This window comes from Entelurus aequoreus, linkage group LG12, assembly GCF_033978785.1.
Source record: "Entelurus aequoreus isolate RoL-2023_Sb linkage group LG12, RoL_Eaeq_v1.1, whole genome shotgun sequence".
NCBI lineage: Eukaryota > Metazoa > Chordata > Actinopteri > Syngnathiformes > Syngnathidae > Entelurus > Entelurus aequoreus.
Window position 1 is genome coordinate 4347282 of NC_084742.1, and position 15134 is coordinate 4362415.

Genomic DNA, 15134 nt, shown 5'->3' on the forward strand with positions numbered 1-15134 from the left:
TGTGAGAAGATGATATGTTTGTCATAGGAAATCTGTACACTGCAGAAAAAAATCAGAATGCACAAAAATAAATGTTGCGGGCAATTATTGATCCATTATCTCAGAGTCTAAAAAAACAATAATAAACAGATACTATTTTTAATTGGAAAAAACTGTGGCCCTGTGTAAACATACTGGCCTTCAAATGGTTTAAAATCCCCCAAATATAAAATGTATGCAATATTTGCTATGTTTATTCCTATTTTTCTTCTCGATTACTGTATTTCTCGTATTAGATACAAATAATTAATATATAATATTTTACTGCAGTTTTTGGGAAGCTGACATTTGTTGCCAATAGGGACAAATGAGTGAAGATGTTTAAAGAACCTCATGTGTCCCAAATAAAAAGGAAACTTGGCTGACTGCGTGGGAAAGCACATTACCGTTCCCGTAGGCCCAGTCGTCATTGAGTCTGTGGCGGACCTTCTGGTAGATGGCCGACATGGTCTTCATGTTGCTCTTCCTCCACTGGCGGCCCAGGTACTTTGTTTGGATCTTCAGCAGTTTCAGCACATACAGTTGCATCATGGCCTGTTTGACTTTGAGCGCTCTCTTCAGGATGGGGGCCGACTTGAAAACCACCAACATCTGACGGGGGAAAGACAACAAGGAGCTGATGGTTTTGATTGATTAATTGAGACTTTTATTAGTAGGTTGCACAGTGAAGTACATATTCCGTACAATTGACCACTAAATGGTAACACCCGAATAAGTTTTTCAACTTGTTTAAGTCGGGGTCCACTTAAATTGATTGATGATACAGATATATACTATCATATATACTATCATCATAATACAGTCATCACACAAGATAATCACATTGAATTATTTACATTATTTACAATCAGGGGTGTTGGGGGGGGGGGGGGTGTGGGGGGTTGGATATGGACAGCTAGTAGTGGACATAGAGAGAGAGAGAGAGAGAGAGAGAGAGATCAGAAGGCATAAGAAAAAGTATCTGCATTTGATTGTTTACATTTGATTATTAACAATCCGGGGAGGGTGTTAGTTTAGGGTTGTAGCTGCCTGGAGGTGAACTTTTATTGCGGTTTTGAAGGAGGATAGAGATGCCCTTTCTTTTATACCTGTTGGGAGCGCATTCCACATTGATGTGGCATAGAAAGAGAATGAGTTAAGACCTTTGTTAGTTCGGAATCTGGGTTTAACGTGGTTAGTGGAGCTCCCCCTGGTGTTGTGGTTATGGCGGTCATTTACGTTAAGGAAGTAGTTTGACATGTACTTCGGTATCAGGGAGGTGTAGTGGATTTTATAGACTAGGCTCAGTGCAAGTTGTTTAACTCTGTCCTCCACCTTGAGCCAGCCCACTTTAGAGAAGTGGGTAGGAGTGAGGTGGGATCTGGGGTGGAGGTCTAGAAGTAACCTGACTAGCTTGTTCTGGGATGTTTGGAGTTTAGATTTGAGGGTTTTGGAGGTGCTAGGGTACCAGGAGGTGCATGCGTAATCGAAAAAGGGTTGAACGAGAGTTCCCGCCAGAATCCTCAAGGTACTTTTGTTGACCAGAGAGGAGATTCTGTGGAGAAGGTTTCTGGATGGTGTGGATCTTGTGGCTAAAATTTATATTGGAGTAATCTCTTGTCTAAGAATTTTAGTCTAAGTAACAGCCTTTGTTTATCTGTGGTAATGCTTTCTTTCACTGTGTTGGACTGTTTTTTTTTTGTCAAAGAAAGACACTTTTATAGTTCTGCTAAATTCCTGGGGCCGTACTTATCAAGCTTCTTAGAGTGCCATTTTACACTTAAGTCCTGAGAATTTGCGAAATTTAGTCCTACTCTTAAACTTAAGAATAAAAGCTTTTTATCAACGTTCTTAAGTCTAAGAATCACTCCTACTCTCCACGATATTTAAGAGACCTTCAGAGGTGTCTTAAGTGGTTAGGAGTTGCCAGCAGGGGATGGCACTGAGGCGAGAGAGACGTGCGCGAACGTTCAGGGAACGGAACAATGTTTTTTTTTTTTTTGATGACGAGCAGCTGATCAAACGGTATCGTTTAGACAAAGCGGATATTATTTTTGTCACAGATTTAATACTTTTCGATTCTTTGTTGATTTCTGCATGTGTCTGCAGTGGGCTAGTATATATAGAGCCACCCACACCAGTTTCAAATGAGTTGCCTAATTAATGAATTGGAAAGAAAATGTTATGACAGTAGCGTATGTGTGTGGCCGTGAGGTGAGTGACGTCAGTGAGTGTGTGGGCGAGAGAAGAGAGGGAGCGGTAGCGTGAGTGCCGGCGGGGACTAGTTTGTTTTGTATTATTTTGTAGTTTATTGTCAAAATATACACTCCCATTGTCCACTTAAATATTTCCAAGATATTTCTTTATTCTTAGACAACGGATTCCCTTCCGTGATTGGTCATTTCTATGGACACAGAAATGACGTCACCTAAAATTCCGTTTACGGCACATAGTAATGTCGTAATTCAGCTCTGAGTGTGACACTTAAGATTCAGTCCTACACTTCGCTGAAAGTGTGAGTAAGACGCTTGATAACTAACTTTTAAGTGCAGCTTTCAGCGAAGAATTTATTTACTCTTAAGTCAACTCTAAGCAGACTTCTTAGGCGTAATTCTAAGAAGCTTGATAAGTACGGCCCCTGAAGTCCAGTGGAGATGTCGCCAACCCCCACACCTTCTCAGAGTATGACACACAGACTCTTGTGATGTTCGAAGATCAGTAATTTAGATTGTATTTGTCTTTTAGTCAAAGGATATTCTTGAAATTGGTTTATTTTGTGATTGGTACGGCCTTTTCCATGTTTAATCCCAACAATTCCTGATGTTGCTAATGTCACAACCAGATAAGAGTCTGTTTTGCTCATCCTTCCCCCTCCCAGGACGGGACACTTCACCCAACCTCTCCTCTTTCTCCTCTCATTCCCAAAAGCAATGTCAGCAGCATAAACTTTTCTCTTCTGCAAACTGATGTTATTTCAGATCTCAAATAAATACTGAAAAGACCTTAGCTTTCCCCGGACATTTCTCTATTGAATAGGAAAAAATACCTAAACAATTTGCATGACTGACCATTGTCCGTGAGTGTTTCCACTTGGTCAGCTTGTTGAGGATTCTAAGCAGGTTGATGCAGGAGAACAGATTCCTCCAACAGAACTGGTTGCTGTCTCCCGCTTCCTGATATCACACACGAAAACCCCCCAACGTGGATGTTATTTTGCAGTCTTTCACCCACTGAGGCTGTTTGGACTCACCAGGCTTTCAGCGGTGAGCTCAGGCATCTCATGCACCGCACAGTGGGGGAAGTCCAACACACATATGCTGCAAAAACATACACACAAATACACTTTGTGGTTGTTTTGTACAAACCCCAAACCACCTTTCTTCCATCATAGACTAGAGATTGACCGATTGTTAGCCTGTCCGATATTTGGCATTTTGAGGTATATTATATATCGGCCTTTTTTTGTACAATTACAACAGAACTACATCGGCAGATACAATCTATACCCATATGATACCAGTATTTAGTATTAAAAATCATAATAATTAGTGAAGTAGATATAGTAATAAACACTGCTCAAGCATCAGCTCGTTTGCCCTGCATGATCAAAGTTACCTTTGTGCTTTGAGACCCTTTTTTAAATTTAATTTAAGAATAAAAATTACTTTCATTGTCAATAAAACTCTCCAAATATGTTCTGATATCTGACAGGGAATTTTTTGGAGTTCTTGTGAGAATTATTCTCCGGTCTAGGGCTGCAAATCTTTGGGTGTCCCATGATTCGATTCAATATCGATTCTTGGGGTCACGATTCGATTATAAATCGATTTTTTTCGATTCAACTCGATTCAAAAGCTATATTTGTCCGATTCAAAACGATTCTCTATTCATTCAATACATAGGATTTCAGCCTGATTTACCCCAGTCTAGGTCCTAGAGGTCCAGTGATCACAGGTAAGAGCTACTCTGCTAGCTCTAGTCACAGCTTCCCCAACTTTTAGCTTTGTCTCTCTGTAAAGTGAAGGTACAACATTGTCTGTAAAAACCGAGCGTGATGGGATGTCAAACCGTGGCTCGATAGTTTTGATCATGAACCTGAAGCCTTCTCTCTCCACTGTGCTGTATGGTCGCAGGTCTTTTGCAATGAAACAAGCGATGGATCTGGTTATCTTCTTTTCCCGTTCAGAACTGGGTGCTAATTTTGTAAACTGGTGAAGTGTGTGTTGATCAGCTGAAGGTGTTGTTAGTGGATGATCCTTTTCCTCTGATAACTCTGGGTGGTGTCTGTCCAAGTGAGCGCAGGGATTTGAAGTATTCCCAAAATACTTAACTTTAGCGTTGCAAAGTCTGCAAATTGCATGAGTCGTGTCAAGCCCTTTCTTGCCACGGTAAAATCCAAAGTGTCTCCAAACGTTTGCTTTCAAAGTCTCGTCTCGATTACTGTAACATTTTATTTTCGGGTCTCCCTATGTCTAGCATTAAAAGATTACAGATGGTACAAAATGCGGCTGCTAGACTTTTGACAAAAACAAGAAAGTTTGATCATATTACGCCTATACTGGCTCACTTGCACTGGCTTCCTGTGCACCTAAGATGCGACTTTAAGGTTTTACTACTTACGTATAAAATACTACACGGTCAAGCTCCTGCCTATCTTGACGATTGTATTGTACCATATGTCCCGGCAAGAAATCTGCGTTCAAAGAACTCCGGCTTATTAGTGATTCCCAGAGCCCAAAAAAAGTCTGCGGGCTATAGAGCGTTTTCTATTCGGGCTCCAATACTCTGGAATGCCCTCCCGGTAAAAGTTAGAGATGCTACCTCAGTAGAAGCATTTAAGTCTCATCTTAAAACTCATTTGTATACTCTAGCCTTTAAATAGACTCCCTTTTTAGACCAGTTGATCTGCCGTTTCTTTTCTTTTCTTTTCTACTCTGCTCCAAACCCGGGGTGGACCGCTAGCCTGTTCATCAGATGGGGACATCTCTACGCTGCTGACTCGTCTCCACTCGGGATGGTTCCTGCTGGCCCCACCATGGACTGGACTCTCGCTGATGTGTTGGACTTTCACAATATTATGTCAGACCCACTCGACATCCATTGCTTTCGGTCTCCCCTAGAGGGGGGGGGGGGGGGGGGTTACCCACATATGCGGTCCTCTCCAAGGTTTCTCATAGTCATTCACATTGACGTCCCACTGGGGTGAGTTTTCCTTGCCCGTATGTGGGCTCTGTACCGAGGATGTCGTTGTGGCTTGTACAGCCCTTTGAGACACTTGTGATTTAGGGCTATATAAATAAACATTGATTGATTGATTGATTGATTGATTGAAAGTCCGCGGAGGGGTTTGTATTTCTTCTTTAGGCTGCTCTGTTTCTTTTTCTTCTACCTGCATTTTAGCGGCAACACAACAACACTACACTCCCCTTAGTAGCCAGCCACCAGGTAGCCACGCTGCTTATTGCGCAATACCTTTGGTAGCCCAGAAGGCACATACACATTGCCGGGAGCGGGGGAAGAAAATCGATTTTTGAAAAATGAGAATCAATACTGAATCATACAACGTGAGAATGGAGATTTGTATTCGAATCGATTTTTCCCCACACCCCTAACCACGCCCCACCCCTTTTATCCCTCCTGCAGTGCTGTCAAAACTTCACATTTCTGCCGGGAAATCCAGTTTTTGTCCTTCTTTCCTAGCGTCTTCCCGGACCCGTTTTGTTTTTTTTCCCGCTACTGCAGAGATCGAGTCGCTCGACAAGCCACTCGGAGCGTGGGCTCATTGAAGGAGAGCGGCGAGTTTCAATCAAAAAACGCGTCAGCTATGGATGACAAATAGGAGACTTATTGTATTAAAGTAAAGGAGCGCAGGCAGCAGCTCACACATTATCGTACTTTCTGTAACATCGAGGAAGAAATGATGTCGGCCAGCTTGAAAAATGTCTCGGCTAGCTACGTGAAAGAGACAAAATTGTTTTTATTGAAATGGTTGCAATATTTCAGGGTTCTTCACGAGGAAACCTTACAATGTATTAAATCAATGAACTGCTTTAAGCAGTTGATGTTCCTTTTCAACACACGTAATAAAGGTGTTTGTGAAATCCCCTGATGTTTTTTGGTGCTGACTTAACCACAACGCAAAGCCTTGTCCAGCTGTTTACTGACATATACTATTCATGTTTAAATAACTTTTAATGCAAATGCATATCGTCTCTAGATATCGGTTATCAGCCTCAGCATCAATCTCTACCACAGACTTTGTCCTTGTTCTATTTTGATAGGATACAATGCATCGAGCAAGTTACATGTGGAAACAGGGGTAAAATATAGCTTACCTGTTTTTGGCACTGATATAAGACATGATGTTCTGGTTGAAGAACTTGAGGATGAGTGGGATACAGTTGGCAAACACCAGGTGCTGGGAGACTATTTCAAACTGCAAAAAGGAAGGAGGCGGTAGTGTAAAGTGTATTTGTTAAAAACATTTCCCTCTTTTATCATACATAAAACAAAATGTAACATTCCTAGCAGAAAGGTTTAGCCAGGATTGCTGCAGTGCATGTATGCAGTGTCACTTTCAGGCAGCAGAGGGCGCTACAACTTAGAGTTGAAAAGGGTAGAAAAGGACACAGGGACGTTCACTCCCAGCAACAGAAATGCTGCATGTTCCCTTACTTGTCCAATAAGATGAGAGAATATGTTATTGGACATTGACCAATATTCCAAGGGGGGATTTTAGAAGGGGATGCTGCAGTTGGTGTGAGGCTGATGCAAGGGATTGTGAGAGCTTATATGGAAAGTAGAATGAAAGTAATGACACTTTTGACCATGAAGTCAGGTGGTGCATAGCATGAGAAGGGGGAGGTGCAGACACCTCCAGCCGAGAGGTTAGAGCGGGGAAAAGCTCTCGAGCAGGAGGGGAGTATTGTGTGTAACCTGATAAATGTGGTTGAGCTTGAAGTGCTTGAGGAGGAGCAGCAGCAGAGCCGAGATGGCCTTGACGATGATTTCTTTGTGGCGGTTGACGTCAATCCCCAATTTCATGCTTTGGAGGACGGTGATTCTGAAGGAAAACATGCATTAACATTACTATCAAGACTATCGCGGTGTGCAAGGCTGTGCTGGAGCCTTACAATGACTGGAAGGGCATGAGAAAAGTCTTTTTGACAAAGTTGTTTATTAACAAGTGCAGCTCAATATATTAAAATACTGTAAGGTTATAGTACAAAACCGTTCTCAAATAGTAAGTAATGTGGAGTAATTGAGCTGCCTAGAAAAAAAAACACCTAATTTGGAGGATAAAAAACAATTTCAATAATTTTTTTAATTTAAAGCTTTTCATTTTCTTGAACATTTTGATGATTAGAGCTCACAGCTAATGAAACACTTAATTTGGTATTGCATAATAGTTTGTAATATCCACAAGTTTATGGTTGTAAGTTAAGAAGTTAATTCAAATTAAGTCTATACTGCTGATCATGGCAATATACCAAAACATTTTTGTGTTACCATGCCACACAGGGTCCACCACCACAACCCACCAGTTGACAATCACTTCTTTGACTCCAAAAATAACCCATTATAGCATTTCATACTAGGGATGTCCGATAATGGCTTTTTGCCGATATCCGATATTCCGATATTGTCCAACTCTTTAATTACCGATACCGATATCAACCGATACCGATATCAACCGATATATGCAGTCGTGGAATTAACACATTATTATGCCTAATTTGGACAACCATGTATGGTGAGGATAAGGTACTTTAAAAAATAAAATAAAATAAATAAGATAACTAAATTAAAAACATTTTCTTGAATAAAAAAGAAAGTAAAACAATATAAAAACAGTTACATAGAAACTAGTAATTCATGAAAATGAGTAAAATTAACTGTTAAAGGTTAGTATTATTAGTGGACCAGCAGCACGCACAATCATGTGTGCTTACGGACTGTATCCCTTGCAGACTGTATTGATATATATCAGGGGTCACCAACCTTTTTGAAACCAAGAGCTACTTCTTGGGTACTGATTAATGCGAAGGGCTACCAGTTTGATACACACTTAAATAAATTGCCAGAAATAGCCAATTTGCTCAATTTACCTTTAACTCTATGTTATTATTAATAATTAATGATATGTACACTTAATTGAACGGTTTAAAAGAGGAGAAAACACAAACAAAATGACAATCAAATTTTGAAACATAGTTTATCTTCAATTTCGACTCTTTAAAATTCAAAATTCAACCGAAAAAAACAGAAAAACTTAAAAGAATTTATGGAACATCATTAGTAATTTTTCCTGATTAAGACAATTTTAGAATTTTGATTAAATAGGTTAAAATCCAATCTACACTTTGTTAGAATATATAACAAATTGGACCAAGCTATATTTCTAACAAAGACAAATCATTATTTCTTCTAGATTTTCCAGAACAAAAATTTTAAAATAAATTCAAAAGACTTTTAAATAAGATTTAAATTTGATTCTACAGATTTTCTAGATTTGCGAGAATAATTTTTTTGAATTTTAATCATAAGTTTGAAGAAATATTTCACAAATATTCTTCGTCGAAAAAACAGAAGCTAAAATGAAGAATTAAATTAAAATGTACTTATTATTCTTTACAATAAAAAAAATACATTTACTTGAACATTGATTTAAATTGTCAGGAAAGAAGAGGAAGGCATTTAAAAGGTAAAAAGGTATATGTGTTTAAAAATCCTAAAATCATTTTTAAGGTTGTATTTTTTCTCTAAAATTGTCTTTCTGAAAGTTATAAGAAGCAAAGTAAAAAAAATTTATGAATTTATTCAAACAAGTGAAGACCAAGTCTTTAAAATATTTTCTTGGATTTTCAAATTCTATTTGAGTTTTGTCTCTCTTAGAATTAAAAATGTCGGGCAAAGCGAGACCAGCTTGCTAGTAAATAAATACAATTTAAAAAATAGAGGCAACTCACTGGTAAGTGCTGCTATTTGAGCTATTTTTAGAACAGGCCGGCAGGCTACTCATCTGGTCCTTACGGGCTACCTGGTGCCCGCGGGCACCGCGTTGGTGACCCCTGATATATATTGATATATAATGTAGGTACCAGAATATTGATAACAGAAAGAAATGGGGGGAGGGAGGTTTTTTGGGTTGGTGCACTAATTGTAAGTGTATCTTGTGTTTTTTATGTTGATTTAATTAAAAAAAACAAAAAAAACACCGATACAGATAATAAAAAAACGATACCGATAATTTCCGATATTACATTTTAACGCATTTATCGTCCGATAATATCGGCAGGCCGATATTATCGGACATCCATATTTCATACCTTTCAAGTGTCATACATAGTCAGGGCGAGCGTTCTGCTCCTGTCAAATAGAGGATCTTTGACTAGAATTTTTATAGCCGGTTCTTGAACTTGTAGGCTTTGCAGTGTTTTCAATACATTCTAGACCGCCACAAAAAAATGTTGCTCTTCCTGTTCGCTACCAATCAATTAAAACAGAACGTTAACACATACGGTATGTAACACATTGCACCACAGAGAGATTAAAAAAAACATATATGCAAAATGTTACCTCTGTCCACAACCCTTAGAAAAAATTATATAATCAACTTGAAGGATGTTTATTCAGTTATTTAATTTTTGGAAGAAAAAAAGAAAAAAAAGAAACAGACATGACATAAAACTATGGTCATGGCAACTTTTCAAGAATAAAAATTGTGGTACTGAGTAACAGTTTCACTTTTAGATTAAGCTGCATGAAAAAAGGATTCGATTCAGAAACGATTCTCGATTCAGAAACGATTCTCGATTCAACGCGATTCTCGATTAAAACCGACTCTCAAAATGTATTGTTTGGTATAATAATTATAATAAAACGTTTTCAAAACAGGCTACAGGTTAGAAAAGATTCCGTCCTGGTCGTGGAACAACTGACCAACTCTTTACGCTTGCGGGAATCCTGGAGAAGGCCTGGGAGTATGCCTATCCAGTCTACATGTGTTTTGTGGATTTGGAGAAGGCGTATGACCGCGTCCCCCGGGAGATCTTGTGGGAGGTGCTGAGGGAGTACGGAGTGAGGGGAACCCTGCTGAGGGCCATCCAATCTCTGTACAACCAAAGCGAGAGTTGTGTCCGGGTGCTTGGATGTAAGTCGGATCCGTTTCCAGTGGGGGTTGGTCTCCGCCAGGGCTGCGCTCTGTCACCTATCCTGTTTGTGATTTTCATGGACAGGATTTCTAGGCGGAGTCGTGGCCATGGCGGAGAGGGTATTCGTCTGGGGGGGCTAAAGGTTGCGTCACTGCTGTTTGCAGATGATGTGGTCCTGATGGCACCTTCGGTTCGTGACCTTCAGCTCTCACTGGATCGGTTCGCAGCCGAGTGTTCAGCGGCTGGAATGAGGATCAGCATCTCCAAATCTGAGGCCATGGTTCTCAGCGGGAAACCGATGGTTTGTACAGTCCGGGTAGGGGACAAGACTCTGTCCCAGGTGGAGGAGTTTAAGTATCTCGGGGTCTTGTTCACGAGTGAGGGAAAGATGGAGGAGGAAATCAGCCGGAGAATCGGAGCAGCTGGGGCAGTATTGCAGTCTCTCTGCCGCACTGTTGTGACCAAACGAGAGCTGAGCCAGAAGGCAAAGCTCTCGGTCTACCGAGCTATCTACATTCCTACTCTCACCTATGGTCATGAAGTGTGGGTAATGACCGAAAGAATAAGATTGCGGATACAAGCGGCCGAAATGAGTTTCCTCAGAAGGGTGGCTGGCATCTCCCTTAGAGATAGGGTGAGAAGTGCAGTCACCCGAGAGAGACTCGGAGTAGCTTTCGCTTGGAAAGGAGCCAGCTTAGGTGGTTCGGGCATTTCGTGCGGATGCCTCACGAGCGTCTCCCTAGGGAGGTCCTTGTTGCACGTCCCACTGGGAGGAGACCCCGCGGCAGGCCAAGGACCAGATGGGGGGATTACATCTCCTCTCTGGCCTGGGAACGCTTCGGGATTCCCCAGGAGGAAGTCGCAAATGTTGCTCTGGAGAGGGAAGTCTGGGGGTCTCTGCTGGAGCTGCTGTCCCCGCGACCCGATTCCGGATAAGCGGTTGAAGATGGATGGATGGATGGATGGATGGATGGATGGATGGTTAGAAAAGCTCATTCTGGTCACATTGAAATGGCCTAAAAACGTATTTTAAAAAATGGATTCTTATTTAAAAAAAAAATAGAATACATTTTTTGGGGGAAAATTATGATTTGAATACTGTTGGAATCATATCCATATTTAAGTGTTACTTCTTTCTAAAAACTCCTATAGTCATATTTACATCAGCTAATGTCTCGTGTGGTACAAAGTGCTTGGATTCGAGTGTCCTTGGTTAGAGTCAGAGCACTGTCTTTGTTGAGACTGCCATTACATTTCTAAGATACGGAGCACAGCTAGACTGGGGAAACAGCAGGTGGGGGGGACAGGAGAAGGAGGAGGTAGACAGGAGTTCCGGGGTTTTGGTAGACCGATCTGGACCGGGCTAGGGAACGCTTGGGTGCTGGGTTGGTCTCAGGTTTGTCCTCTAAGCTTTGAGAATAAACTACAAAATACCAACTATTGCCTGGAGATTGAATATAAACATCAGCGTATTGCTATAAAAAGAATCTGGGAGAGACTAGCAATTTGAATTCCCCATTGGAGGAATGCTGGTCAACGCAACAATACGAATCGGGATGAATAATAATTCTATTCAGCTGTGAATCGATTTTTTGTGTCTATCTAAACAGGCTTGTTTCGCTATTGCTTACTTTTTGTCTCTGCCACAGACAATTATGCAAATTAAACAACCCCCCCACCACCACATATAAATAACAGTCCTGTGGGAAGCACTGTTCTGGGTCTACTAGTCGTGTTTTTTCATGATTACACATGTATTAGCTGTTAGGTACAGTAAAAATGTGACTGTATGACACAGTCTTGCATTGACACAATAATATATAATAGTGTGTTGGCAGAAGCCCCACCCCCTGATCTTTAGCTTTCTAAAAATGAGGCCCCTCAGAACAATAAGGCCTTGAAGCATGCACAAACACCTACAGTATGAAAAAACTCCTATAATTTAAAAGGAACGCAGTCATTTCAAATGTGTTCCAAGTACAGTAGTCACACTTACGGCATCTCCTCAGGCAGCACATCTGCAAGGATGTTTATGGAGTCCGTTTTGGCTTTGGAGGTCGGCGCCGCAGCCAACAGCAGCTTAAGGAGTGCGATCTAACACAGATAGGGAATCAAAAAACAAACCCAGATTGCCATACTGCACGCAGGTTTATGCAGCCACTCACCACATACTGGGAGAGGTTCGGAAGCATCCCCAAGTACATGGTTTCTGCAGGCGTCTCGTCCACGTCCTCCTCGCCCTGTAGAGGAAAACACATCCCGAAGGAGAACTCTTTGGGCATGAAAAGGTGGTGAGACAGACCAGGCTGAGTGGACACTGTTGTAGCTCCTCCTCACGCTTCATCTGCATCTCAGCGATGGAGATGTATTTGTGCTGAAGGAGAAAGGAATATGGATTTTTAACAAGGATTTTTATTTCGACATTGCGTTCCTCACCTGTTTGAGAGTTTTCACGCTCTCGTGGATGGGTCTTGGCAGGCCTACAAGGGTCTCGGTGTCGCTATAAGAACAAGCAGAGCATAGAGCATTAGCGTACAGCAGCATGAACGCCTACGCCTTCATCGGTTTAGGGTGGAATACTCACTTTCCCAGAGTAAAGCCGATAAATTTGTTTCGACTTGTCTCCAAGAAGTGCTCGATATCTTTTTCCCTGCAGGAGCACAGACAGTCAGATGTAGAGATCGACCAATTATCGGCGCCAATATTTGCCATTTTAACATACAGTACAAGCCAAAAGTTTGGACACACCTTCTCAGTCCAGTGTTTCCCACACATTCATTTATGTGTGGCGGCCCGCCACGAAAGAATTACGTCCGCCACAAATAAAAAATAAAAAATATATATATATATTTATTTTTTTTAATTTTATTTTATTTTTTTTGTCCTGTCCAGCTTCTCAGGCAAATCATATAGTTGATGTAGATGCCCATATAGGCTGTTCAGATTTACTTTACAAAAGAGAAGTGTAGGATACTTCTCTTGTTGCCTTATTTGTATTTGACCACTACTGTTTTCTGTTTATTTGTTACTGACTGTGGCAGGACACCTCTGCCTCTGTTTCACTTTATGTTGCTGGTAAATAATATGGTTGTAGTAGTAGGCTAAAGTTAAATGATTTAGTATGCACTAATTAAAGGGGCAGAGCTTTAAGAGACATTTTAGCTTTTATATTTTATAAGATATATTTTTTGTAAGAACCACAATTAATAAATATATTTCAGTGAATAACTTATTGTTCAAATCTGTATATAAATATGTACATAAAGTGTTGTAATTATATTGTAAAATGGATGAATGGATGGACGTTTAAAACAAAACTGTTATTATTAATTAGTAAGTATACATTTTTTTAGCCTTTTTAGAGAAAATCATATCATTGTAGTAAATTATGCAAATTACTCGATGATGTCATGCTGACCACGCTCATAGCCACGCCCCCACCACCACAGGTATTTTGGCAGATTATGGGAAACACTGCAGTCAGTGGGTTTTCTTTATTTTCATGACTATTTACATTGTAGATTGTCACTGAAGGCATCAAAACTATGAATGAACACAACTGGAGTTACTGTATGTACTTAACAAAAACTTTAAAACTTTAAAAACACTAAGTTTGAAGAAACTCTTCAAACTTAAAGTGTTTACAAAGTACAAAGAAGAAGAATGCTGAATTTATTTAATTCATCCATTCTTTCACTCTCGAAATAATCTTACTTATCTCATCGTATGAAATGTAACTTACTTCACCAATTATTATTTATTTATTTCTTTTTATTGTGATTACTTATGGAGTATATTGTGAATACATTGAGAACAGGAAGTGAACAAAAGTTTTAGAAACTGTTATGTAAAAGAAAAGGGGTAGGATTAAATAAGTTCTGCTTCTTCCTACTCCTTTTCGAACATGTTGAAAAGAGGAACTGGAAATTGTGATGTATCATGTTGTGTGCTTGCATGTTCAAAATAAACTCAAAGTCAAACTAAAAAAAGGTGAAATAACTGAAAACATGTTTTATATTCTAGTTTCTTCAAAATAGCCACCCTTTGCTCTGATTACTGTTTTGCACACTCTTGGTATTCTCTCGATGAGCTTCAAGAAAGGGTTTTCACTTCACAGGTGTCATAGTTTTGTTGCCTTCAGTGACAATCTACAATGTTATACGTAGTCATGAAAATAAAGAAAACGCTTTGCAATGAGAAGGTGTGTCCAAACTTTTGGCCTTTACTGTATATCCGTATCAACCATTTCTAATATAACTACAACATAACTACATCAGCAGATACAAGATACACACACATAATACCAATATTTAGTATTTTTTTTAAAGTAATAGTTAGTGAAGTAGATAATAATATATAACCACTGCTCAAGTACCAGCTCGTTTGCCCTTCATTTTTTAAATTAATTTGACAATAAAAATTACTCTCAGTGTTAATAATTCTCCCCAAATGTGTTTTGATATCTGACAGGACATTCTTCTCCGGTATGCTCAGCCGCGATCATCCCCCGCCCCACTTCCCTCCCGCCATTTCTCTCCTTGTATGCTTAACCTCCAATTTTTACCAATAAATCCAGTTTTTGTCCTTCTCTCCTGGCCATATTTCCTGTCCCGCTACTACAGTGACCGAGTCGCTCAACAAGCATCCGTCCGCGTGGGCTCATTAAAGGCACGCGCAGAGTTTCATGTTCTGTGATTCAATCGGATAACAACAAGACAGAGATGGATGGACATGAAGACTAGAAATGTAAATATTTTCACATATAGGAGATTATTGTATAAGTAAAGAAGAGCAGCTCACACATTCTCTTACTTTTTGTAACAACCAGGAAGAAATTATGTCATCCAGTTTGAACAATGTCTCAATTATAATCTACGTGAAGGAGCTTAGAAATGTTTGGCGAGGAAACCTTAATTGTAATAAATAAATATATTATATTGTGTTGTAGAAAAATCCCATAGT

General features: G+C 40.0%; 1 protein-coding gene across 3 annotated transcripts in view; it reads right to left on the bottom strand.

Moving 5' to 3' along the window:
• strip2 (striatin interacting protein 2) overlaps positions 1–15134 on the bottom strand; it is a 53216-nt gene that overhangs the window by 7812 nt on the left and 30270 nt on the right. For all 3 annotated transcript variants that reach the window (XM_062064475.1, XM_062064477.1, XM_062064476.1), the window contains 10 exons: positions 12757–12822; positions 12609–12672; positions 12475–12546; positions 12338–12412; positions 12169–12266; positions 6955–7081; positions 6354–6454; positions 3269–3335; positions 3087–3191; positions 426–630 (listed from right to left, as the gene is read on the bottom strand). In XM_062064475.1, coding sequence (XP_061920459.1) covers positions 426–630; positions 3087–3191; positions 3269–3335; positions 6354–6454; positions 6955–7081; positions 12169–12266; positions 12338–12412; positions 12475–12546; positions 12609–12672; positions 12757–12822 — 980 coding nt within the window. The remainder of the gene's footprint in view (positions 1–425; positions 631–3086; positions 3192–3268; positions 3336–6353; positions 6455–6954; positions 7082–12168; positions 12267–12337; positions 12413–12474; positions 12547–12608; positions 12673–12756; positions 12823–15134) is intronic.